General features: G+C 43.3%; 1 protein-coding gene across 2 annotated transcripts; it reads left to right on the forward strand.

The window, feature by feature from the left end:
• Positions 1–2,782: 2,782 nt before the first annotated feature.
• LOC112900343 (protein TRANSPARENT TESTA 9) lies at positions 2,783–25,606 on the forward strand. 2 transcript variants are annotated; one of them, XM_025969165.1, is made up of 21 exons: positions 2,785–3,299; positions 4,732–4,783; positions 4,869–4,945; positions 5,016–5,149; positions 5,240–5,336; positions 5,421–5,478; positions 6,063–6,171; positions 6,256–6,379; positions 6,457–6,643; positions 6,741–7,051; positions 15,138–15,226; positions 15,312–15,382; positions 15,824–15,934; positions 17,454–17,516; positions 18,169–18,306; positions 19,291–19,396; positions 19,490–19,561; positions 19,693–19,739; positions 24,267–24,423; positions 24,530–24,696; positions 24,854–25,606. In XM_025969165.1, the coding sequence occupies exons 1-21, from the start codon at positions 3,085–3,087 to the stop codon at positions 25,160–25,162; spliced, it is 2,694 nt and encodes an 897-aa protein (XP_025824950.1). In that variant the 5' UTR covers positions 2,785–3,084; the 3' UTR covers positions 25,163–25,606. The 2 variants fall into 2 exon arrangements, with proteins under 2 accessions (XP_025824952.1, XP_025824950.1); XM_025969167.1 differs by lacking the exons at positions 24,267–24,423; positions 24,530–24,696; positions 24,854–25,606 and adding an exon at positions 20,557–21,014 and having other exon boundaries at positions 2,783–3,299.
• Positions 25,607–27,134: the final 1,528 nt, after the last annotated feature.

Here is a 27,134-nt window from a genome sequence, read left to right on the forward strand (position 1 = left end):
CTCGTGTGGTTAAAAGTCTCATCACCGGGCTCTCTAAACAAAGAACACACCATACATTAGGTTCTAATGGTTAACAGGTCGCACTAGAGCTTTATGTGCGTTCATATCTCAACTTTCATATGTGGGCACTTTTGTGCTTTAAACTCCGAGTTTGATGTTTTTGGATGTGTTGGAAAGCTTGTGACGAGCTTTCTAAACTTTTACAAAATTATTTATCTATTTTGAATTAAAATTAATTCAAATGAGCATAGGATGCTTAGCATTAAAGCTTCCTGTGCATGAATTTTTCAACATATCATATTTTCACCACAACTTGATAGGCTAAAGGAGATCATGCAGGTCTTTGCTTCTTCAAGAGGACTCAAAGTCAACTTCAAGAAATCTTTCATCTTCCAATGAATGTCTCGGATGAGAAAATGAATTAGCCGGCATGTACCCTAAACTATAAAGTTGGAACTATGCCTTTCACATATCTAAATTTACCCCTAGGCAGGGGCGAAGCTAGCCAATCAAGCCACCCGGGTCGGCTCTAGTAGCATGACGGGGTCAAATGCAGGATGAACAATGTTGTACACTGTATTTTGCAAATTTTATCGGGGTCCAGCGACCCCGACGGGCCAAGGCAGCTGCGCCCCTGCCCCTAGGAACAACAAGACATGCAGTACAAGAATTCATACATATTCTAACAAGAATGGAGAAGCACTTGATGGCCATAACAAGATTCCTCTCTTATACTGGAAGATTAGTGTTGGTAAACTCCATTTACTCCTCCATGCCTACCTTCAAATCTCTATGCCATGAAATTGCTAGGGAAGATCCTGAAGCAAATTGACAAATACAAAAAGAAATATTTATGGAATAGGGGTGATTTGACCAAGAAGGGTGGCCACTTGGTGGCATGGAAACATGCCTGTTGCTATGAGGATGAAGGTGGATTGGGCATCATCAACCTCAGAACTCAAAACACAGCTTTACTACTCAAGTTTTTGCACAAATTCTATAGTAAGTCAGATCTACCTAGGTGCATCTAACTTGGAAATGCCTCTATAACATGGAAAGCCTCCAGATGCAAGGAAATAGGTTCGATCTTTCCGGTGGATGACATCATGACTCTTGTGGACAACTTCATGATGATGGCCTCTTGAAAAATAAATAAAGGAGATACAGTTTGTTTTTGTCTGATCTATGGAATTATGGGGTGTTAAAATGGAGGTTCCCCCAATTACATAGCTTTTCTAGATCTTACAACACTTCAGTGGCAAGTTCATTAGCAACTCTGCAAACTTAAATTTCCAGTTGCTCTTATCCCCTCAAGCTTCCTCACAGTTGGTTGATCTTCGTCTCTTAGTTGGTGAGGTTTAAAGAATGAAAACAGAAAATGACCAATAAATTTATATTTGGGAAAAATGGTATTTTCACTGGCAAAAAGGCTTACAAACAAATACAAATGGTCAACAAAAATCACAATGCCCCAATTAGGATCCATGTTTCTTATAGGCACATAGTACTATGTTGAGAAATTATTAAAGTTGTAAGTCTTGGACCAGACGGAAAATAAGATACAGGAAACCTATAAAAGTTACAACTTACAAGTGTTGGACTATAAGAAAAATCAGTCGTAATTCCCAATTGGGCCTTATTTAGCTAATTCCAAATCGGGAGGATCAGAGGTGATCAAGTAGGATTAATTGAAAGTTAGTCCTAGTAATCTCCTCAAGATTAAGCTAATAGGGTCTCAAAAAATAAAGAAAAAATGAGACTTAGAGAGATGCTTGAAAATCTTTTTGTTCGCTAGGTTCTTTGCAATTCTCCATAAGAAATGGTTGGGAAACAATACCAAATTTGGCCTTCAATAAGCTTCATATTTTGTTAACTTGCCTTGTGTTACAAGAGTTTTTATTTGCAAAATGTTGTTAGGGGTGGCACATGCCTTTTTGTAAACTATGCTATACCACAAGGACATTGGATATCGATAAAGACAAAGCTAGCCTAAGGACTAGACATATGACCATGGAAGGGAATTGGTGACAGTGCCGCAGAGGTGGCATGATTAGTTTTTTTTCTTTTTTCCTTGTTTTTATATTATTCATTTTGTCATATATTTTTTCCAAAATTTTTACCTAAATTTACGTATACAAAAATATTTTCTCCCAATTTTCTCTTGAATATATTTTGTTCCATTTTTTCGGTCTAGGTTTTGTTTAAAAATTTTTTCCATGCGGAAAATCTTGTTTTGTAACTTTTGTTATAAAAATTCTTTTATATACAAAGTTTTTTATTTTTTTATATATATCTCATCATATAAACTCTGTATACATTATCGTTTCTATAAGTTTATTTGTATAAATTTGCATATAAATTCTGTTGACCATTCACTATGGCCTACTACAACTAAAATACATTATAGTTTGAAATGCAAAGAAAAAATCAGATTAGGCTTGCATTTTGACTATTAGATGTCATGTTTTATACGAATGATTAGTTTTATAGATGGCTAATTCAAATTGTATCTTTAATGTAAATTACATACATGCTGAGGTTTATATTTTCACTTACCACCAGGTTTAATATAAACTTTGACGATCTCAAAAAGGATTACCATTCTAGAGTGATTTGGCACATTAATTTTGCCAAAAATCACGCTAGAAGCATCCACAACTACCTTTTGAATTTTTATTAAAATTAAACTAGCCTAATTTCCAGCCAGCTCAGCTATGACATGGCATATTATAGGAGTCGGTTGCCATCAACAGCACCACGATATACCCTAGCCGAACACAAACAGGTCGCCCCGGATCCGAAAGGGAAAACGCAAACTCCGGATTGCCTGCCTCCATTGCAGTTGCTCCAGCGCGGCCAAGTGACGTGACGACCGAACGAAGCAACCAGGCGCCTAAAAGGATAGCGGAGTGCGAAATCTAACAGCGAGGCGAAGAAGAAGAAGAAGAAGGCGAGGTGGAGGAGGAAAGAAAAAGAAAAGGAAAAAAAATAAAAAGGAGAAGCGAAAAGGCAAAAAGGCGACTCCTCCCCGCCCGCCACCCGATCCCCCACCGCCCCAGCCGCCGGCGATCACCGCCGCCGCGGATGCGATGCGCTCCCCCTCCGGCGGCGGCAGCGTGGTGGCCCGCGCACGGTCTTGAGGGATACGCCGCCGCGCGCCCCCCTTCCTGCGCGCCCGAGTCCGGGTCCGAGGTCGGCGGCCCCCGCGCCCTCGCCGACGACGCGGTGGAGCGGAGCGGATTCGCCGGCATGTGGCTCTTCTGGCGCACCAGGAACCGCTTCTCCCTCGAGGAGCTCCGGTGAGTCCGTACCCCCCTGCACTCCCCCCCCCCTCCGCGGCCGACATGGTCGAGTTGGGTTTCCGCAAGGCACCGCGTGGTAGATCCGCCTGGGCTCTAGGGCGGAATTGCTCCATTGTCTGGGCTCTGTTTGGTTCCGAATCTGATTGGATTAGGACCGGCAAGAACGGGGAGCTTAGGAGCTAACTGCTTGTTAATTTCGAGCGCGATAGCATAATATAGATAAGCAAGGTTCTTACATAGTCATAGACTCGCTGGTTCTTAACAATTACTCCCTTGCTTTAGTGCTATAAGATACTGGTACACTATGCATGTCAATGCATTACTAGACTAATTTACAATTGTGCTAGCTTAATCAATGAAGAGTCAATAGACTGGTAAACCCTTCCTTCTTGAACACATGATTTCTGGTAAGAACAAAGAAACTGCAGGGTACATGACTTGTAGAACTGACATAATCTGGAAACTTTCTATATGCAATGGATTTGAAAGATCATGCTTTCCACTTTCTATTTCGTGTAAGAATCTTTCCTACTTCTTTTACTGTTTATATTTGGCTATTGGCCAATTGACATTATCAAAGTAGTAGGGGGAAATTTGAGGAGGTCCAAATGTTAGAAATGCCATGGAAGTTAGAGATTGAAAGGGGTAGTCACAGTAAACTTCCTCTTTCTCAAATTGTTATTTGTCTAGTAACAACAATTCGCACAACGGAGTAGGATTTCAGTGTGAGAAACAAATTGATGATAAATGACTACACACGCCCTATTCAATTACATGCTATAATCACTTAAATTCATTCACTTCATGAGTGTAGGGGTAGGAGTGGAAATATTGCAATGACTACCAGCTTTATTTAAAAAAATCACAAATTCTTATTTGAACATGATTCCTAAGTTAAGGTACAGAACTTTTCAAATGGAGGGAGTATAAAAATCAAACGTGTAAGAAGTTCATCGATATTTTGTGTACTTTTGATCTGTATAATTGTCTTTACCAGGGCATAAAAAAGATCCAGTTTGTGTGCAATTTTTTGTTAATCAGCAACTGTAGTTTCTACATAGCACATGAAACAATTCTTTTTTCTTCTGTTAGCTAACGACCCTTTTATATGCTTGTTAGACCAAAGGAACCTTATTTTGTGGATTCATCTTATCTTTTGGTTTGTGCTTTTTTTATCGCATCTAAGCCAATGATGAAATTGCTTGTCAAAGAAGACAATCAACTGCCACAAATGTCATAATAGATCCTATGGTGTTGTGGTCAATTTCAACATTTTTAAAAATCAAAGATCCGATTACCTGTCTTCTGTTCTCTCTCTTCAATGTGATGATGTCAAAAAAATCCTTGCAACTTGATTATATATTCTTGTTATTTGTAAGAATCTCAACCCGTCTTCATATTTTGTGCTAAGACGGCTCTCTTTATGCAGGTATCTAACAGATCAGCTACAAAAGGTTTATGTTGTCAATGAAACTAATAAGGTAGGTGTAACTGACCAATACTGATGTTTTTGGGATTCCAGTTAAACTTTACAGTTGACCTTTGACCCTGATGTTTGTTATAAAGGATTTTGTGATTGAAGCATTGAGGTCGATTGCGGAACTTATGATATATGGTGACCAGCATGATCCTTCGTTTTTTGAGTAAGTGTTAAACAATCAAGTATTGTAGGAAACTAGCTTTGAACCTATTTATTTATGATTTCTCTTTCAGATATTTTATGGAGAAACAGATCATGGGTGAATTTGCTCGTATATTAAGGATCTCGAAGCTGTCAAGAGTGTCACTCCAGTTGCTACAGACGATGGGTATCATGATCCAAAATCTAAGAAATGATCATTCAATTTGTAAGTTTTCCTGTATATTGCAGTATCCATCCAATTGTTGCAGTGCAGATAGTTGAAGGATCTAATGAGCATTGGTTATTTCTTCTGCAGACTATATTTTTAGCAATGAGCACATCAACTTCTTGATTACATACCCATTTGATTTTCGAATTGATGAGATGCTATCGTACTACATATCTTTTCTACGGTTTGTAATACTGGCCTATACAACATTTATCTTTAAGCACTGGTTATTATTATGTATCAGCTTACCTTTTAATGTTTTATGAAGGGCAATAAGTGGGAAGTTGAACAAGAATACAATTTCTTTGCTTGTGAAGACAAAAAATGTACATATCTGTTCCCTTCTTCTGCTCTTTTGGACAGGCAAAGATACTCTATGCCTTGTTCGTTGCCTCTTTTGTTTGGATGACTGAACTAGATCTCTATTTTGTTCTATTCCGTACTTCCTGATTTGGTTTGTGTAGAATAAGTGCCACACTTCAAATTTTCTATCTCCAATAGTTTGAGTCCTCAGATAGAGTGCAGCTTTATCAAATTGGACTACCCAAAGAAAAATATGTCATTTGGGCCAGCAATCTCGTGCAGCAGCATTCCTTTACTTTTAAGGACAAACATATCAGCCATGGCTTCTTTCTTAAGGGATAAGTTCCTATTACCATGGTTAATTTAGCGCCTTGAGAGTGCCGTGGGCAGGGTTCAGGATCAGTTCTTACCCTGTTTAGCTATGGCTGTGTCATCCACAATTGAAATATGTAAGCTTATTTTCTGAAGATAGTTGAGTTATTGTCTCACTTGGCTATTCTGATTGTATTATGCATTTGTTTGCCCTTCAAAATTTTGGACTAGTTGAGCTTTAGAGGTTCGTTATTGCAAATCACTTGTTTACTAGCTTCCTTTGCGTTGAATGCAGGATGAAGTCACTTCCTTTCCTCTTTATGTTGAGGCCTTAAAGTTTGCTTTTCACGAGGATAGCATGATTCGAGTTGCTATACGGACCTTGACACTCAATGTCTATCATGGTAAGTTGGTAAGCCCTTGATCTCCATTATGAATGCTTGCGTCCTGTATTTACTGTTGCTTACTGGACAATCCTTTGTTTTCAGTTGGAGACGAATCTGTTAACAGATTCGTTTCCCGTGTGCCGCTATCAGATTATTTTTCAGACATAGTTCAGCATTTCCAGAAGCAGTGCATTGACTTGGATAAGTTGGTTGCGCGCTCCTCGCGGTAACTTTGTGTCCTAACTAGAATAGTTTGTGTTTTAAAATTATATTCCTTATGCTTGTTTATTTTTGTTATTTCAGAAATGCAAATTCTTCTCTCCCATCGTCCTCGATTGAAGATGCAATTGTGCAAATTGAAGACACGCTGTATTATTTCAGTGATGTTATGTCGTCTGGTATTCCTGATCTTGAAAGGTTTATCACTGAAAACATCTTGCAAGTTTTGGTATTTCGGCTCTTACTCCCATCATTGCAGAGGCAAAGCACAGTAAGTGTGCTGAGAAATATTTTTTATATTACCTCATGTTATTGTGCCTCGACTTCTTATTTCTTATAATTTATTATCTTCAATGTTTTTTCTCTAGGATTTGGACATAAGTGTTACTACTTCCATGTATTTGCTTTGTTGTATTCTCCACATTTTTAAGAACAAGGACATGGCAAGTACTGTCGCTGCTGCTCTTTTTCATCAACCTAACTGCTCTGATAGAAAGCAAGGGACACCTAATGGCTGTACCTCTGAGCATGATCACTGCATATCTGAGGACCAGTGCAGCAATGCCTCTGCTGTTGAGCAAGCAAATGAGGACAAGCCGACTTCTATGTCTGCTGTTAGTTGGGAACACTTGCCCAATCATTCGCCGTCAAGTGATTGTTGCCAAGGCAACACACCAAGGTATGTCACTGTAGCTGAATAAATGCTTCCGTTATGCAAGTTCATCAATAGCATTTCATATTTATGATGGGAATAAGTCTCTGTACTTGGTCTTTGTGGGCAGGGGGTTTTTCTCAGCATTTTTCAGCATCTTGGACTGCTTTTAGAGCAGCTAGGACAGCAGCATCTTGACTGCTTTTAGGACAACATCTAGGATAGCATCTAGTTTGGCATCTTAGACTAGCAACTAGCATATCCTTGGCTGGCTAGCAGCCTATAAATATGTATCCCCAACCCCTAGAGGGTATGGCATTGTGGTAGAGTTTGAGAAGTAAACCCAGGAAAAATTCCCAACTCCTAGTGTCATCTTCACTCTCAATGAGAGTGAAAATTCTGCTACTAACAAGTGGTATCAGGGCCGTACTATCCTGTAGCCTAAGCATCTCCTGCTCATCCCCTTCCATAGCCTCGCAGCAGCCCCTGCCGGCAGCAGAAGCGGCAGCAGCAGCAGTTCCGGCTGCTCCTGCTCAACCCCCTTCCCCTGTACAGACAAGCAGCAGCTTGTCTGATGGAGGATCCACCCCACGCAGCAGCAGCAGCCCCCCAGCAGCGTGCCATGTCCGCAGGACACACTCGGCACTCGGTCGCCTCGAACGTGCGGCGCCAGCAGGAGGCCGAACTCGCTGCAGCGGAAGAGCGCGAGCGGGCAGCAGCAGAGACCGCTGCCGCAGCGGCAAGGGCGTCGAGGCTGGCAGCAGCGGAGCTGGCTGCAGCCAGAGCGGAGGTGGAGGCGGAAGCAGCGGCGGCTGCAGCACGTGCGGCGGCAGCAGAGGCCGATGCTCTGCGCAGCAATGCTAGCAGCTCTGTCTGTGCTGACGACAACGCCGACGCAGACCTTGAGCTGCTGGCCATGGATGCATCTCGAGAGCGTGCGGCGCGGTGGGCAGCCGAGCACGCCAATAGCGGCGCTCCCGGAGGAGGCCAGCATGGCGGCGGTGCTCCCGGAGGCGCGCACGGCTGCGGCGCTCCGGGCGGAGGCGCGCACGGCGGCGGCGCTCTGGGCGGAGGCGCCCCTGATGGCCGCGCGTTGGAGGCCTAGCGTTTGCGGGAGAGGGTTGCTCAGCTGGAGGCTGAGATGGCCCGTGACCGACGACACGGCAGGCTCGACGGAGAGCGCGCCCCTCACAGGCGGCGCGACTCCCTCTCCCCGGACCGGCGCCAAGGCTGTTACGGGGTTCAGGCCGTCGTCAGGGACGGTGGGTGGCCTACCCTCACCAAGACCAACTATGTCGAGTGGGCCGCGATCATGAGGATCAGGCTCCAGGTGCGGCACTTGTGGGAGGCGGTCTACTACGGCGACGTCGACTTCGACGAGGATCGACGGGCGATGGACGCCCTCATTGCTGCAGTCCCGCCCGAGATGCAGTTCTCGCTCACACAGAAGGAGACTGCCAAGGAGGCCTGGGACGCCATCGCTGCGGCACGCATCGGCAGCGACCGCGCCCGCAAGTCCACACTGCAGACACTTTGCAAGAAGTGGGAGAACCTGGCATTCAAGCCGGGTGAGGACCTCGACGACTTCGCCCTCCGTCTCAACACCCTGAGGCAGAAGTTGGTGCAGTTCGGCGACGCCTCCTACGACGAAGAAAGAGCTATCGAGAAGCTCTTTCGTTGCGCCCCCCCGAAGTACAAGCAGATGGTTTGCTCGGTCGAGTCTCTAGTGGACCTCTCAACGATGTCGATCGAGGAGGCGATCGGTCGCCTCAAGGTCGTCGATGCCGACGAGCCACAGCTTTCCTCAGACCCTATCACCATTGGCGGCAAGCTCCACTTCACTGGGAAGCAGTGGGAGGTCTGTCGAGGTGACGGGAAGAAGGGGGAGCCTTCTTCCACGACAGACGGCCGCAAGCGCGGCAAGCCGCGCAAGGCGCAGGGAGGCGCCCAGGCTGGGGCTCGAGGACGTGCTGAGGATGGCGCGCAGAGGTGCCCAGGGTGGCGCTGTCGGCAAGCGCAAGCCAGCACAGGACGATGTTTGCCACAACTGTGGTACGTCTGGCCACTGGGCTAGGGACCGTCGACAGCCACGACGTGGCTAGGCCCACCTCGCACAGGCGGAGGAGGAGGAGCCAGCTCTGCTCCTGGCACACACAAGCATCGAGCTACCTCCAGCGGCATCGGCCGCAGCGGCTCTCCTCCACCTTGACGAGCCAAAGGCACATGCTCTTCTCGGCGACGGCTCCGGCGACGACAAGACCGACGGGTGGTGCCTCGACACCGGTGCCACCCACCACATGACTGGCCGACGGGAGTTCTTCACCGAGCTTGACCCCAGCGTCCGAGGCCTCGTCAGGTTTGGAGATGCCTCCGGCGTGGAGATCAAGGGCGTCGGTTCCGTGGTCTTCACCGCCAAGTCCGGTGAGCACAGGCTGCTCACCGGAGTCTACTACATTCCCGCGTTGAGGAACTCCATCATCAGCGTGGGACAGCTAGATGAGAACGGCTCGCGCGTGATGGTTGAGGACGGAGTCATGAGGATTTGGGATCGCCAGCGTCGCCTTATTGCCAAGGTAACCAGGGGTGCCAACCGCCTCTATGTCCTCCATGTGCAGGTGGCACAACCCTTCTGCCTCACTGCTCGTCGGGACGACGAGGCGTGGCAGTGGCACGAGCGCTTCGGGCACCTCAACTTCGAGGCCTTGAAGCGGCTCAGTGCCAAGGAGATGGTGCGAGGCCTGCCGTGCCTCGACCACGTGGAGCAGTTCTGCGACGTATACGTGTTGACGAAGCAGAGACGGCTCCCGTTTCCCCACCAGGCGAGCTTCCGAGCCAAGGAGCGGCTCGAGCTTGTTCATGGGGACTTGTGTGGCCCGGTGACACCGGCCACACCGGGAGGACGACGTTACTTCCTGCTGCTCGTCGACGACCACTCCCGCTACATGTGGGTGATGGTCCTCGGCAGCAAGGGAGAGGCTGCGGACGCCATCAGGTGCACGCAGGCTGCGACGGAGGCGGAGTGTGGCCGCAAGCTGCGCGTGTTGCGCACCGACAACGGCGGCGAATTCACGGCGGCTGAATTCGCGTCGTATTGCGCTGAAGAAGGCATTCAGCGCCACTACTCCGCACCGTACAGCCCGCAGCAGAACGACGTCGTCGAGCGGCGCAACCAGACGGTTGTAGGGATGGCCCGGGCCCTCCTCAAGCAGAGGGGGATGCCGGCTGTCTTCTGGGGAGAGGCCGTGGTGACGGCCGTCTACATCCTCAACCGCTCGCCTACCAAGGCACTCGACGGTAGGACGCCATACGAGGCTTGGCATGGGCGCAAGCCGGCGGTCTCCCACCTGCGGGTCTTTGGCTGCCTCGCGTTCGCCAAGGAGCTTGGCCACGTCAGCAAGCTCGACGACAGGAGCACTCCGGGAGTGTTCATCGGCTACGCGGAGGGCACGAAGGCCTACCACATCCTTGACCCGAAGACACAGCGTGTGCGCACCACGCGCGACGTTGTGTTCAACGAAGGCCGGGGATGAGCGTGGGATAAGGCAGTGGACGACGGCTCGACTCCGGCGTACGACGACTTCATTGTCGAGTACTTCCACTTCGAGGGAGCCGGGGGAGTAGGCAGCCCCTCTTCGACGAGCGTGCCTACTCCAGCCCCCGAGCCTTCACCGTCCCCGGCGCCTTCTACCCCAGCAGCACCACGCTCTTCAGCCAGGACTCGGGCTGCGACGAGATCGTTTTCACCGACTCCACCACAGCCGGCGACACCATGCTCTCCAGCCACGACTCCAGCTAAGACGAGTTCCTCGTCGACTCCACCTCAGTCGGCAACGCCATGCACTCCAGCACCGACAACCAATTCTCCGGTCATGTCTACTCCAGCACTAGCTCACGTCGAGCCCAGCCCGGTGGAGTTTGCTACCCCACTCTCTCACGATGAGGAGCGCATCGACGCGTGCTACGACGGCGAGCCGTTGCGGTACCGTACGATGGAGGATCTTCTTGGCGACCAGCCGGTGCCGGGACTAGTGCCTCATGACCTGGAGGGGCAGTTGCACCTTGCGTGCGATGACGGCGAGCCTCGGTCTTTCGCAGAGGCCGAGAAAGACACGGCATGGCGTGCCGCGATGAAGGCGGAGATGGATGCGGTAGAGAAGAACCGCACCTGGGAGCTTGCTGATCTCCCTTGTGGTCACCGTGCGATCACCCTTAAGTGGGTGTTCAAGCTGAAGAGGGATGAAGTCGGCGCCATCATCAAGCACAAGGCTCGCTTGGTGGCACGAGGTTTCTTGCAGCGGGAGGGGATCGACTTCGACGATGCCTTCGCTCCCGTTGCCCGGATGGAATCCGTGCAACTCCTCCTTGCGCTGGCTGCCCAGGAGGGCTGGCGTGTCCACCACATGGACGTCAAGTCGGCGTTCCTTAACGGCGACTTGAAGGAGGAGGTCTACGTGCACCAGCCGTCGGGATTCGCGATCCCCGGCAAGGAGGGCAAGGTGCTGCGCCTGCGCAAGGCCCTCTATGGCTTGCGGCAGGCACCAAGGGCATGGAATGCCAAGTTGGATTCCACGCTCAGGAGGATGGGCTTCGAGCAAAGCCCGCACGAGGCGGCCGTCTACCGGCGGGGCAATGGAGGAAATGTCCTGCTGGTGGGCGTCTACGTCGACGACTTGGTGATCACCGGCACCAAGGTTGCGGAGGTGGCGGCGTTCAAGGAAGAGATGAAGGCCACCTTCCAGATGAGTGACCTGGGGCCTCTCTCTTTCTACCTGGGGATCGAGGTGCACCAGGACGACTCCGGGATCACACTTCGGCAGACTGCCTACGCCAAGCGCGTCGTTGAGCTAGCTGGGCTCACCGACTGCAACCCAGCTCTCACTCCGATGGAGGAAAGGCTGAAGCTGAGCCGTGATAGCAGGGCAGAGGAGGTGGACGCTACCCAGTACCGGCGTCTTGTGGGGAGCCTTCGCTACCTTGCCCACACACGGCCGGACTTGGCGTTCTCCGTCGGCTACGTTAGTCGGTTCATGCAGCGACATCCGCTACGTTGCGGGGACTCTCGACCACGGCCTCTACTACCCGAGGTGCCCCGGAGCGGCACACTTCGTCGGGTACAGTGACAGCGACCACGCCGGCGACATTGACACCAGCAAGAGCACCAGTGGGATCCTCTTCTTCCTTGGCAAGTGCCTCGTCAGCTGGCAGTCGATCAAGCAGCAGGTGGTAGCTCTGTCCAGTTGTGAGGCCGAGTACATCGCGGCCTCCACCGCCTCGACTCAGGCGATCTGGCTCGCTCGACTGCTCGGTGATCTCCTTGGCAGAGACGCTAGAGCGGTGGATCTCCGAGTGGATAGCAAGTCCGCTTTGGCCCTGGCAAAGAACCCCGTTTTCCATGAACGGAGCAAGCACATCCGGGTGAGGTACCACTTCATCCGAGGCTGCTTGGAGGAAGGGAGCATCAAGGCAGGCTACATCAACACCACGGACCAGCTTGCAGACCTGCTCACCAAGCCTCTTGGGAGGCTCAAGTTCCTGGAGCTCTGCTCCAAGATTGGGATGGTCCAGATTTCCCACAAGACGACGCACAAGACTTAGGGGGAGAATGATGGGAATAAGTCTCTGTACTTGGTCTTTGTGGGCAGGGGGTTTTTCTCAGCATTTTTCAGCATCTTGGACTGCTTTTAGAGCAGCTAGGACAGCAGCATCTTGACTGCTTTTAGGACAACATCTAGGATAGCATCTAGTTTGGCATCTTAGACTAGCAACTAGCATATCCTTGGCTGGCTAGCAGCCTATAAATATGTATCCCCAACCCCTAGAGGGTATGGTATTGTGGTAGAGTTTGAGAAGTAAACCCAGGAAAAATTCCCAACTCCTAGTGTCATCTTCACTCTCAATGAGAGTGAAAATTCTGCTACTAACAATTTATACTTCTTTGTTGAACGGTAGAGGATTGATGCCATATGTAAGATAACAATATGCACTTTTTATATTTTGAGCTTTACATAGTAACATATTGGTTGTTATTTCTTGGTCTGTTGGGAGTATATAACATCTCCAAAGATGTCATAGCTCTAAAGTACAGTTTGCTTGTTTATGTCAGACTTATCGTGTAGTTGTCAAATAGCCCAGTGCATGTCTTTATTTCTTATAAATAATTTTCCCTGCTTGACAAACTTTTTGTTTGGTAGTCGAGGCCAGTATAATGACTCTTCCCTTGAATAAGGTTACTTTACTTGAAGATATAGTTTTTGTGGTGGTAGTGATGGTAGATCCTCTCACCTCTGTCTTACAGGATCTTACGTGGATTAATCTGTGTATGCTTGTAGAGGTGCATTGGGGGGATGTGATCATCTATGCATAATTCTATTAAGTGGCCTATATTTTTTTCTTGAATTTGAGGGAAAGCTGCATATCATTGCATTAAGAAGAACACAAAGAGTACAACACATCCACAGCACACACGCACACCCACTCCGCTAGAGATATTGTTCCATGATTCTGTGCCTTGTTGATTGGCTGTGAATTTTTTATGCAAATTTTAGATCCAGGGGTAATATTTTTTGTGTGATTAAAACATGTGTTATTATTTATTTGATATGTGTTGAAACACATGGGCAATTGGCTATTAAAATATTTTGTAAATTTCAGAAAACTGCAACTATTTGCACCTATCTAACCATAAAGCAATTATGACTTCTTGGACCATTATCATAGTAATACAACTATTTGTGCTCCAAATAACACAAAAACTAAAGCTTTTCACAAAACTACAAGAATTTTCCTTTCCACAAAACTACAAGAATTTTCCTTTGTTTTTCACCATAGTTGTTTTTTGTGTTACTAGGGGCACAAATAGTTGTACTTCTGTGAAACGGTTCCCAAAAGCTGTAGTTTTGTGTAATTTACTGTAAACTATTTGAATGGTAGGATGATTGTAGCATGAGACTGGTTTTTTGCTGTTTGCTGGTGCACTGTAAATGACAATCTTAATCTGCTACATCAAAATGCTTCCTTCCTTCAATAACATTGAACTTCTTGTCAGTCATAATGAGTGTATTTGTATAACAGCTACATTTTCTAGTGCTAAAATAGTCTAATGGCATGCCTTATTCCCTAATAATGCTACAAAGTGCAATTGTATATTTAGGTCCTCTTTGGTAGAGCTCCAGCTCCCAGCTTCACATAGGATCTGGAGTTTGTAGGCTAAAAGCCAGAGTCTAAATGAAATAGTTCAGATTTTTAGTTTAAAGTGTATGAAAAAGGAACACCTAAATATTCTTGATGTACCAACATCTCCAGCTACATGAATTTTTTGAGCTAGGAATACCCAGGTCCAAGAATTCTTGGACACACAACTATGCCTCATGTTCCTAGAGCCTTGTCATGCTCTGCGGTTCATTTGGCCCTAAACTTGAAATATGGATTACCTTGGCAGGCCCCTAACTTCAATATTGCGCTGCATAATTTGTTACATCGCTCTTAATAGTGTTCTTTGCTGTGGTAGTAGAGTAGCTGCTTTGGGTACGAGTTGTTATTGTGGCTTATGATTGTCCTGTTAAACTCATGGTTGTTGGAAGTAATAACTACAAAAAAATAATAAATAACTCTTCTATGCTATAAGTTTGCGATGCTGTTTTCTTAGACATATATGTTTGTTTTTTACATCGTGTCCTTGAACTCACTCGTAAGTTTAGGAACCTGAGTATCAGGTTTGTGAGGCGTCAGCGTGACAGACAAGGGATTGTACTCCCTGTTCTCGCAAATGTTTTGGTTACTGATATGGTCCCCAGTCCGAATTTCTGACAACTAATTTGCACTATGATATCCTATCAAAGCCTAAAATTATAAATTCATGAAATTGTTTTGGTGAAAAATGGCAAATCTACTAGTTTAAATATTCATAAAATGTGTTTGTCAAAGTTTAGTAGTTTGACCAGATGAATTTGAGGATGCACCTTTTTTGAGTGGAAGCAGTACCCTTGCTGATAATATAATGGATGAAAATAGCTACCTTTCTTTGTTAGCTAAGTTTTTTGTTTTAAATCTGCACACTGTCAGTTAACATATTAGATGATTGCACATGAATGACAACTCCATTCACAATTTTCAGGGAACACTTGCTATCCTATATCACAGGAGGAGATGATTCAGAAGCTTTGGGTTCGTTGTGCTTATTCGCTACATTATTGCAGACAAAAGGTGTGTTTGACTGTTTCTCATATAGTTATCCTTTTAACTTTGGCTGTCCCAGAAAATAATCATTAAGTGTATGTGGGCTCTATAGAGCTTGATGAATCGATGCTGGATGCACTTGGAATCCTCCCTCAAAGAAAGCAGCATAAGAAGCTTCTATTGGTAAGTACTGTCTGCTCCGAGAAACAGTAGTTTTACTTGGTTGATTACTCTATCGTGGTGGGTTGAGTGTGGAATGTAGTTTGACTGCTGTTAGCATGTGCACCAAATTCCGATGTTTGTAGATGTCTACGTGAATGGTTATTGAGATATACATTTTATATTTTTGTAGTTTATCCTATATCATGCGCAGGGTCTCACTATACTTAAAAATCACATAATGCATCAAGTATAATGACCTATGGTATCCTACTGTTTAAGTAGTCACTGTCAGGGTTAAAACAAGATCTGACATATTTATTGACCCATATTAGTTTGCAGTCTCCTGGTCCTGTTAATTGGTTCTAGTTGTATGTCTTGGTATTACCTCCATTATATTTGAAAACTTGATCATGGTACTACATTTTACTTTGATTTTCTGACACCTTTCTTCTCTGCCTCCAGCAAGCTTTAGTAGGTGAAGACCTTGCTGAAAGACAGTTATTTTCGTCAAGTAGCGGTCTAACTGATGACAGTATTTGTAGCGATTTTGATATTTATGTAAGGAAGCTTCAGGTACACTGCTGCTCCTCCACCACCAGATTTAACATAATACGATTAAGCTGTAGCAATTCGTACTCTTTCAAACTCATGTCGTTTTGGACATCAACATGATCTGCAGCAGCATAATGTGCATATTAGTGGGTTTAATCAGTCGAATGCTTACTTTAAAGGACATGTTTTAGACTGGCGCACACCCATGCTATTACATAAGGGGCGAAAAAGAAGTTGCGAATCTCCTTCTCACTAAATGGTAAACCGCGCATGGGATTTCCAGAAAGAGAAAAATAATAAGTGGTTTAGATACTTATATACTAAGTTTGGAGTCCTAAGGACATGGAGAATGTATTGAGTGCTCCAAGCCATTTTTATGTGATCCAATGGTCCAATCAATTCGGAGCCATTGGATGAAAACTTCATCCTGTGTGTAATTGCGATCCAGCATCTTCCTGTACATTCTGTGAGTCAGTCCCTGACTTTAGTGACATTGAGCGCAATGATCCTCACTCACCCTTTACATTCTGTTCATCATATTCTGTTCAGATGGCTATCCATTGCCTGAACATTGGACTATCTAAATGGCATGGGGCATTGGATACACTCGGACTCCATGTTTCTTAGTTTGAAGAAACTTAAGAACTAAAAATAAAAAGAAGTTTGCTATATTAGTTTTCTTTACAATCAAGTTATGACTTTGAAGAAATTTACCCTGATGTGTCTCCCTGCATCATTTGAATTTTAAAGTGTGGACTCTATACACCTTAGGTGTCAGATTACCACAGGTTGTGTTCCAATACGGGTGAAGTTAATCAGATATGAACCAATCAGTTGAACCGCATTCTTATCTATATTTTATAAGCGAATATGAATGCCAAAAACAGATTGAATGTTGTAATAAGTAAAAATATTCACTCAATTCAGTTTGGATAACTGGATAACTTAATGGTGGGATATTTCTTTCAACCTTATATGATTACAAAAACAAAAGCTGACACATAAAAATTCTGAAGATATGTTCAACTCATTGAATACACTGCTATAGAATATGCACAATTTAATACGGAAAAAGACCAAGACTATAACTGCCTCCATATCTTCTTATTGCAAATGTGTACAGTGCTGGGACAATTTTGCTAGGTGCAATGGTATGCATAAGATGTCAATTAATTGAGTAAATTTAAGAGAACTACACATTGTCTGAATTAGAACCACATCTTTTGGAACACATCACAAACTAACGTGTCTGATGCGTCGGACTTGAATGCTAGTTGACATCAAACTAACGGTGTAGATTTATGAAATTTGGTACAGAAAGTGTTGTTTTGCAATAATTTTGACCACATAAGCGTGGTTATCTAAAATTTACTCTAATTAATTTGATTTCACTCATGGACCCACAATAAAAGTTATATTTTGTTACATTCACACTCGCTGTTATATTTTTTTAACCTTTATTAGGTTCTTGATTTTTAGGGTGTCCTTACATTCTTGTTATAATGCTATAATCTACTATTTTATAATTTGCCTTCTACAGGATAAGTATGGGCTACAGTGTCATCATCCACGACAAATGACTTCCAAAGTTCACAGATATCAGGTTTATTTATTGAATCTCACACAAACACCTGTTTGGATCTGTTGAATGTACTTTCTTGAAATAATGTCAACATCCTTCTTATTTGTGTACTATGACACCAAACAATAAAATTGCTTTTGTATTAGTGCACGAATAATCTTACTTTATTGTTTTCATTGAGAGCATTTGCCATGTGCCAAACAAGGGAACAACTCTAGGCACCAATAAAGCATATTCTGGGTGTTGCATGTGATGTCTCCGAATTACTTCAACTTTGCAGCTAGTCTAATGTTACCTGTTTATCTGTTGAGATTTTGTTAAACCACTATGGGCATCTATGCTTTGACATCCCATGTAACTGATATAACATGTGCTTTAATTCTTTTAGGATTAGGATTGTTTTGTAACTTAGAAAGGTAATTTTAAGTAATATGTTTGCAGCTTTAGAATTATCCATGCCTAATAACTGCTATTCTCCTGGACATAATTGATAACATTGTGTCTGGTCACAGACATTCAATTATAGTTCTTACTTAATATTTGAAAGGTGATTGTGGTACATTGTTTCAACTTTCCCATACTAAAATGTTACTTTTGCTTTGTAAGCCTTTTACTTGAGCACATCATGCTTTATGATATCAGATGCTTACTTTTGCCATTTAATCTTTTGTAGGTGCTCGATGCGTTAGTCGACCTTTTCTGCAGATCGAAGGTATCTGCGGATGTTCGCCTGGTTGGTGGCTGGCTTTTCCGGCAACTGCTGCCTCATGGGGAGGAAGAATTCACTGCTTTTCATCTAAGGAGGTTAAAGGTACATCCATTCATCAATACTACATTATGATTCATGTAATACTTTTGCTGGGGTTTAGAGGAGATTGTATTTCAGGGGAATGGTACACCTTTACCGCTAGTCGGTAGACCCGCCCCCCCGCCCCCCCCCTCCCCCCCGCCCCGTCATTAATGTTTTCACATGAATGTGTACCCTAGAGCCATTTTTTCCCTAGTAAAAGGTGAGGGGAAGAGGATTGTGGTTCTTTTCCTCGTTTCAAATGTTGCCATGAGAAGACTTTTCTTGGGATCAGTTCATATTGTGGCCTGGCATCAGAAAAATACAGGATGGTTTTAACTTTATGTCGTCTCAATAGGTTGCTCCTGCAGTATTGACAATTATTACATGCTTGCGTTGAAGCAAAGCATTGTCTCATATCTTTTATGTTTGGATGCAGTTCTCTTTGAATGTCATGAAATGTGTGTTTGGGGTCTGTTATATATAAATATATTAGAGATAGGTTTCCACATCGATATTTTCCCTTCAGTTTCTTGCAAGTCAGCCTTGCTATCTTTCACCAGATGTTGATGTTTCTGTTCAAAATTGTATGTAAAGAAAAAAAGTAGGTGTGAAGTAGTTCCCTATTTAAATTCCTAATCGAGTTTTATCCAAACATACAGAAGCCTTACTCTCTTCTATAGTTTAATTCTCACATTTGCCTTTCTGACTAATTGTCCAAGAAGTGAAATGCTTTCTAGTTATGGTTAGGGGTGGTAACGGATCATGGCCCTAGTAGTCTCTTCACAATCCAACTTGGCCCTTATATATTTTTACCTCAAAATTGTATAAGATTAGAACCCGGGCCCTTAGATTATCTAGGCAAAATTTTAAGGCTCTTTACCACCCCTAGTTATGGTTAATGCCTTTTTCAAATGCAGTATCTTGATATATATTAAATCAGCGTTGCCAGAGTGTAGATATATCAGTGTTGTTTGTGTCCTGCTGATTATAATGTGTGCTTCCTAGGATTCACACAAGGATTGTAGTGCAAAGCTTTCAGCAGAATCTGGAGGATGCTGGTGCGACATGCTTCTTCCTATTATTAAAGAGGCTTGGAGAAATTGCAAGAAAGGTAAATTTCAATCTTGATATGAATGTATCTGTTTTTTATGTGTTCTGTAGATAGCATTCCTTCCTAATGCTTGTTTTTTTTCTTTGGAGTTAGCCATTGAGGCATCTTCACCACCAAAAGGATCCAAGTCTATCATTGTACCCATGGATTTGTATTCATTTGGAGGTTAGAACTAATTGATCGTACTTCACGTTACTGATATATCAGCCCCCTGAATTATGTGTTACAACAATACAACTACGCAGTGATAAATTTCCATAAACTTGTGATGTACTGATTCATGCATTGTATTTCAGGTGATTCTTCTATTGCTATCGCAGAGAGAGTTTATGAGATGGTTAAGGTATCGATGGGTCTTTATTAGTTGATTTCAAGCATATATTTTTCGTTAAATGTGTGCAATCCCAAATCGGAAGCTTTTCTGTCCTCGCATTGGATAGCATCTCGTAATAGTCTTAACTGAGGGATTGGGTTTTATCTCTACCTTTCCCTGTGGTGCATAATGCTTACATGGTCAATCCACCTTCAATAAGATTAATAATTTGTTTAGCACATCTAACATGAAAGTTCTTGCCAGCGTTAGCATTTCATCCAATGTCCGTAAAGGGACAGCTTATGTTCATTTTTAATGCAACGTTTCTAAAAGCACTTTACTCAGATTTGTTTCTATATGTTGCCCTTCTAAATGCATTAAGTTTGTGGTTCTTTTTTTTTGTATTTTCTGATCATTGAGCAAGTGACACAAACACCCCTTATTCTTATTACAAAGTTGTGCAATTCAATTGGACGGTTAAAATATACAACCAAATTTCTGGTGGTTATGCTGGACTCTTGGAAATTCAGGCACAAGGGTACGATGAACCAATTGGAATTTGGATGTGCTCACCTTCAGAAAAACTGAATGAAAACAAACACACTCTTCCGAAGCGAAGTGTATTTGTAAATTAGATTTTGACACGAGCGTTGAAATGAACAAAGGAGCATGACTACATGAATTTCTCTTTAAAGAATTTTCGAGTACCTGTTTCTTTTTGGAAAGTGATTTTTTATTCTTCACCTCTCAATTAATTATAAACAGTTAGTTTCTCTTTTATTTCTATTAAGCAAATCAGGTGTGGTTGGAACGCAAAACCAAACGCTAAATATTTTTATACATGCAGCATTGTGTTCTTGCTAGTTGTAGAACTATGAAAGAAGATGAAGATTGCAAAGCAGAGAACCCACCTGAATACTTAGGATACCCATGCATCTCCAAGGACATAGAAACATCTAATTGGTGCAAGCAACCAATGGGTGAAGAAGAGATCAATGCTAGCAGAATGGAGGATGACTCGCACAGTCACACTGAACCCCTGATATTGACAGAAGAGGCAAAGAGAGATTGCAGAAGGCAGGCCATTAGCAGTTATAAGCTGCAACTACTTACGACGATGAACAATTGCTATAAGCTGCAACAGCTTGCACTAAACAGTTGATGTCAATATTTGTGAAGCTTACAGAAGGAGATTGGATTGCTTGACAAGACAATGGATTTAAATGTACTTCAGTGTTTTCTCCTTGCAGTCAAATCACATGGACTGATTTGAATCAGAATAAGATCATTCCAGTATTGCCTCAATCCAAGTCGCAACACATGCCTGATACATTTTGCATCTTGAAATTGGGAAATTTAGATGTATGCCATTGCTTCAATTCCACTTTAGGCAGTTGCACTGTCTTTTGAATTATTATACTCATGCCAATAGTTAAAGCTTTTTTTTGTTCGTGGCATATAAGGGTGAACAATGTCTGATTAATCTGTTTGGCCATACCAAATGACCCTCTCTTTTCTTTCTTCTCCCACTGCTTCTCTTCTTCTGGCGGGAGCACATAGGAAGATGCTAATGCTGCCCAAAATCCAGCTCCATGCGGCCAGAACACTGGTCCTGAGCGCTACTATTCTCCATCTTTGTTCTCTCTCTAACTGAGCCACGGACATATGCTGGAGTCATCCCCACAGCGCTGTGCAGGCCAGGTACCACACTGTATGCTGGACTCGAGCTTTAGATAGTTGAGCCTCCTAAGGCATTGCTGCCTAATCCATGATATTGGATCACATCTTGCAATTTCAGCTAGCACAACACAAGGGCTCCCCAGCAGCCCAGGTTTTCTGTCCTCATCCAGGACAGCAGAACCATCACTCTGTTTCTGGGGCCCCTCAGGTTGTCGCAGGCAAGCTCACAGACCTTGGAACTCAGCTTCTAGCCACACCACCTCTTGCAGCTCTTGCTGGGCACCTCTTTGTCCATGGTGCTAGCCAGCGAGCAAAAACTCTCAGCGCCAAATCCTCGCCGCTCTGCACGTGTAGCTTACTGCCAACTCCTCAGCGTACCTTGTCTCTTTGAGGGCAGAGTGAGGTGATAGCCAGCATCACCAATGGCTGCTGAGCATGGGCATCTGGGAAATGACAGATGGTGGCTAATCATGGGGGTAAGGAGGGTACTGGGAGAGAGATTGGATTCTGAAGGAGACAAGGAACTGGGGTTATGATGGGCAGTTTTTAGTAAGTTGGATAATCAGCATTTTTTCCTCTCGAACATAGCCAGCAAAATAGTCATGGTGATTGACAGAATGAAATGGCAGTGGCATAGTCACATAAATAACACAATTTTTGGAAATCACACCAGTGACATGAACCTAATAAACTTTGACAAATTTTGAAACTGTAATCGAGCCGATGGCAAAAACTAAATTACCTGTTGAAATTTTAGTGGGACAGAGAGCTAATTGTGTATGTGAAGCTTGCCATGATTTACTGTCTTTGAATATATAATGTCTAATAAGGAGTGTCATTGTGGCATATATATTGACAGAGTTGAAGGGCTGTGTCCTATCGCAGATGTGCATCTATTCATGACGATTTAAGTATGATTGTATATATTGTTTGGAGTTGAGGTGTTATGTTCTATTCCAGCAGCTTGTTTATATCTGTGATGACTTCAGATATGTTATAATATATTCACTGAAATAAGAAAAAGAATTGAGTTAAAATGTTATCTTGTCTTTTTCTGAAATCAACTGATCTCTGAATATACAGGGTCTAGAACTCCGTGTGCAAATAAATATATAAAAGGAACACATGTTGGGTACTCAGTTTGAAATTGTTAATTAGTTCTTGTTTTGTTTGTATGGTTCATAAATACGAATAGGCGAGGTGCAAAAGATTTTTCCCTAGTAATGAAAATTGTAGTGGTGCTTACAGATTGTGGTAATTTTGACCTGGAGATTCAGTTCTTCTGAACATCCATCTCTCTAGATCTGAAACCGCGGCAGCCAATTTTGACTTTCCAGTGATAAAAACAGCTCAAAAAGGATGTGTTATTATCATGTGATGGGACTTTTACACACATATGAAGGAAAGTCTGTATATTATCACATTGTGATCATTTTGATTTGTATCTTGCTAAATTAGTTCAACTCATGTACCATCAACCGACTCCTGGCAACCACTGAAAAATCTGTTTGGTCTAGCTGATATTGATATACAATATATTTATTTTGAATGGCTTCATTATGTTTCACCTTGCTCTACCTAAAATTTTTCTACTTTTTTGCGGTCAAATGCATATCTCATAGTTAGCTGTGGCAAAATGCTTGAGACTGACACTGTTGTACATTTTACTTTTGGACACCTTACCATCTTTATGGATTTAATTAAACCTTTGTTCTTTCTGTGGTTATGTTTGTTCATATGTAGATGAAAGCGCCAGTCTCATGCTGAAAATACCAGCAAGGATGCTTTATAAAAATTAAAACTGTAGTTTATTGTCATCCAAATTTAATGTTAACTTGCAATTGTGACTATGTCAAAGATGGGGAACTGATTTGAAATATCTAGTATTTCCATTTTCAGGATAACGAATGTATAAATCCATGTGCTTTATTTACCTGGAAAATTTTGTCAAACAGTTGGTAGGTGCTGATTGGTGGGGGCCGTATACTATGTGGCTCAGCAGCTCAGCAACGCTGGCATTAAACATTACGAATTGGCAGCTGTTGATGTGTTGGTGCTTGTAATTAGAAGGCACAAGGCACATTGGTTGATCCTGGAACATGGCACGTCCATGTGAACGTATGGCTCCGCAGCAGCTGTATTTGGAAAACAGAAGTATATGGCTGTGGATTATTGTGCCATGTGTGGTACGGTAGCAGTAGTGCCTACACAGCTGTTAGTGGGCCTCCCTGGCTTTTGGTCGTAGCAGAGATAACAAGGATGGCATGGTGGCTGCTAAGAACCGTAGCTGACGTGATGGGGCAATGATATTGGTGTGGGTGTAGTGGTGGCATATGCGATGTTTGAGTTCATGCGCTTAGGAGTTGGAGGTTTAGGAAGGAGGGGCAGAAAAGGAAAAGGCAGGAGTGCTTTGGCATTTAATTTCTTTTGACTCAACTGAGAATATTTTAAAATGATTGTCATAGTCTTCATTTGCATTCTTGAATGTTACTTGTGGCAAGGGAGCACCAATTAAAATTTCAGATTAATATTAATTTGTTTGGTGAACTGGTGAGCATCAGAAGTTGTTCTACAACAGTTTTTCTTTCTCCTAACAGATTAGCTATTGACTGAAGTGACCATAACACTGCTGCTGCTACAATATCACAATTAATGAACAAAATGATGTCCTTATTCTGTATATTCTCCTTGCATGCTCGCAGAAGAAACATTACTGGTGCTTTTGAAGTTACATGTATATTCGTCATGAAAACTTTAAACTAAATATCCTGTTTCATATAGTTCAGTCCTTGTTAAGTTGATTGAATTTCTCCGCTTAATTTTTAGATGTAGCTATGAATTATATATGTTGCTGAGTTCTTGTGATTTTTTTTCCAGGGTTTCGTGCTACAGCATCAAGTTATACTCTTCTGCATTGGAGAAACTTTCACAGATCAGCCTCCTATTTACCCTCCAATTGATTTACCTGTAAATAATAGAGCAAATGCTGCGAATTTCAGTGGTCTGCCTAAACCTGGGGTTGAAGTCAATTTAGGTTTGATTTCTTTACTTGGAACTTTATTATGGCATTATGAAAAGTGCAACGTATCTTAGTTCCTCTAAATTTGTAAAGAAAATTGTTTGCCATGTTACTCTTGCAGTTGATGCAGTTCCGTGTCGAATAGCATTTGAGAGGGGCAAAGAACGCCACTTCTGCTTTTTAGCCATATCTAATGGAACTTCTGGGTGGATTCTTCTTCTAGAAGAATTACCTCTCAAGCAAGAACGTGGAATTGTCCGTGTCATGGCTCCTTTGGCGGGATCTGATGTATGTACCATGATGGCTTAGAAAACCTTTGCTCTTTCACTTTATTGTCATCATTAGATGAAGTCATCCATATTTGAATTGTGCCGCACCAAAAGAAGATTTTTGTTGCAGGTGTAATGCATCTCATAACCGCATCCTTGGTTTTGCTTTCTTTCAGCCAAGAATAGATGATAAACATGAGAAGTGGTTACATCTGCGCATTCGTCCTTCTACACTTCCTTTTCTGGATTCTGAAAAACATAAAGGGAAGGCAAAGAAGTATCTTGTTGATGGGAGATGGACCCTCGCTTTTAGTGATGAGCAGTCCTGTAAGGCTGCAGAGACTATGGTTATTGAGGAGATGAAGCTCCAGCAGGATGCTGTTGGGGAACAATTGCAGCCATTGATTGCATTCAACATGCCTGAGGATGGATTGCAGCATCCTCAGCCTTCATCGGATGAAACCCCTTCTGATGACGGGTCATGACTTGCTTAGAAGTTTCATAAAGTGCAGTTGGTGAACTTCTCAATCATGCTGACAGCGCAACGTTGTCGCAAAAGTGCAGCGTTGAATATCTAAACCGTGGCAACAGGAAATCAAGTCAGGGCCACCTTTGTGAGTAAGTCGTCGAATTCTGTACATTACAACGGAAGATTAGAGATGTCTCCTTTTTAACACGCAGCTGTAGAGTTTGAGCCATCTTAAGTTGAACTAGCTGGATAGGATTCTTTGTACAATAGTTTGTCTCTGTCGTTTGTCCATTGTAATCTTATATGTACACATCGAAAATCCATTCGTTGATAAGTTTCAGGGCAGAGTTGCGCTGTGTACACTAAATGTTGAAAGAACTTTGCAGATAGGTATACTTGTCAAAACAAAGCCCTGCCTATAGTAATAAAATTTGAGCTCCATGATGTTTCTTTGACAACATTAATGTTCATGGACTACTGGTTCCCTGCCCTTTTTTCTTTTTGAACAACTGTTGCAATGAAACGCAGGACCTTCAGTTATATCTACAGATCAGGCGCATGCAATTCCCATGTACAGTATATTCGTTTTTCTTTATTGAATTCTACCGTTGAATTTGGCACCTTGTATTATTTGCGGAAAATGTTATGCCTGTGTTGAAGGCGATGGATGTCCACAGTTCTGCTTTCATGCAGGTTACCTGAACATGGGAGGCCGTATGTGGAGACCCTGTGCCTCCCTACCTTCAATATGACTGTGCTAGGGAGGTCAGGTTGCTTGAACATCAACATGGCTGTCGGAATTTGACTTGGACCTTCTATCGAATTAAACAGTTACAGGGGCCTGAAAAGCGTTCGCAAAATTCAATTGGATAGGACAGGAATGTAATACCTGCACTAGTGTGTTTTTGGTATCGCTTTTTGATTGTGCTTTGAGGATGGTCGAAAACCTTAATGAAATACCTACTCCGGTTTGGAGAAAAAAAAATGGTCGAAAAGCCATCAGTTGGTGTGAATGGTGATGTCATCCGTTTAGCGCAGCTCAGCATTTCGACTATCTGGCAAGCCCAACTACGAGGAAGGTGATTTTTGCTCCGAGAAAATATGGTCTAAGCCCAACCATGATGAGGAAGGCTACTGATTTCGGCCCTTTTTAAGTGGTTGCTTCATTCATCACTAAGAACTGACAAGCATCTTAAAAGAAAATGGCATTCAAACTGTTTCGAAATTTTCTTTTCTTCAAGAAGAAAAACTTTCGGTTGAAAATGAAGTTATAATAGTATTAGGATACGAAACTTCATAAATGGCCGAGTAGTCTCCCGTAGGCTTTCACTTTTTTTTCCTTTTGAGCTTTAAGCCATGTAATCACCTGTATATAACATTTTTTCTTATATACACATAAAAAAGGTAGGGGCTCCTCACCGATTTCACTCAAAAAATATTTAGGGTAGAAAGAGCACGTGAGTCCATACCACCCTTCCCACTCCAACATTTTGGGAAGATGAACAAATTTATAGGGACAGTGTAACAAAATGTGAACTTCTAGCCGTCAAGCACATATGCACATATGCCCAATTTCAAACGCATTTTTCATGTACAAATAGGTGTAAGCAAGCACCTAATACTGTTTTGAGAATTTGGTGTGTGTGTTGGGGGGGGGGGGGGGGAGTGCTCTTGTAGAAGAGTTGTAAATCACATGTTAGGTTGAAAAGATATAGTTGCTTATTATTGACATTATTAGTGACCGTGCTGGTATCCAAAGCATATATGAAAGCAGATTCATCTGGTATGAAATTAATTATAGTAACATTGGAGTATTGCAGTGGTAGAAGAACAACTCTTAGGATTATTCTAAAGAAGCGACAGGCCCTTCTTGAGTGAGGAAGAAACTGATTTCCAATTTTCTTCGATACTAAAATCCCCACACATCTCGCGTATTGATTCAATTTTTGGGATAGCTGCATCCACACCTATGCCAACAAATCTCTTTT

This window comes from Panicum hallii, chromosome 7 (genome assembly GCF_002211085.1).
Source record: "Panicum hallii strain FIL2 chromosome 7, PHallii_v3.1, whole genome shotgun sequence".
NCBI classification, from domain to species: domain Eukaryota; kingdom Viridiplantae; phylum Streptophyta; class Magnoliopsida; order Poales; family Poaceae; genus Panicum; species Panicum hallii.

Excerpts from the sequence above, each read along its gene's own strand:
- LOC112900343 (XM_025969165.1), top strand. The coding sequence starts at position 3,085 with ATGCGATGCGCTCCCCCTCCGGCGGCGGCAGCGTGGTGGCCCGCGCAC. Across the intron at positions 5,479-6,062 it reads TGCTTGTGAAGACAAAAAAT|GATGAAGTCACTTCCTTTCC; the intron begins GTACATATCTGT and ends CGTTGAATGCAG. Across the intron at positions 15,383-15,823 it reads AGCATAAGAAGCTTCTATTG|CAAGCTTTAGTAGGTGAAGA; the intron begins GTAAGTACTGTC and ends CTCTGCCTCCAG.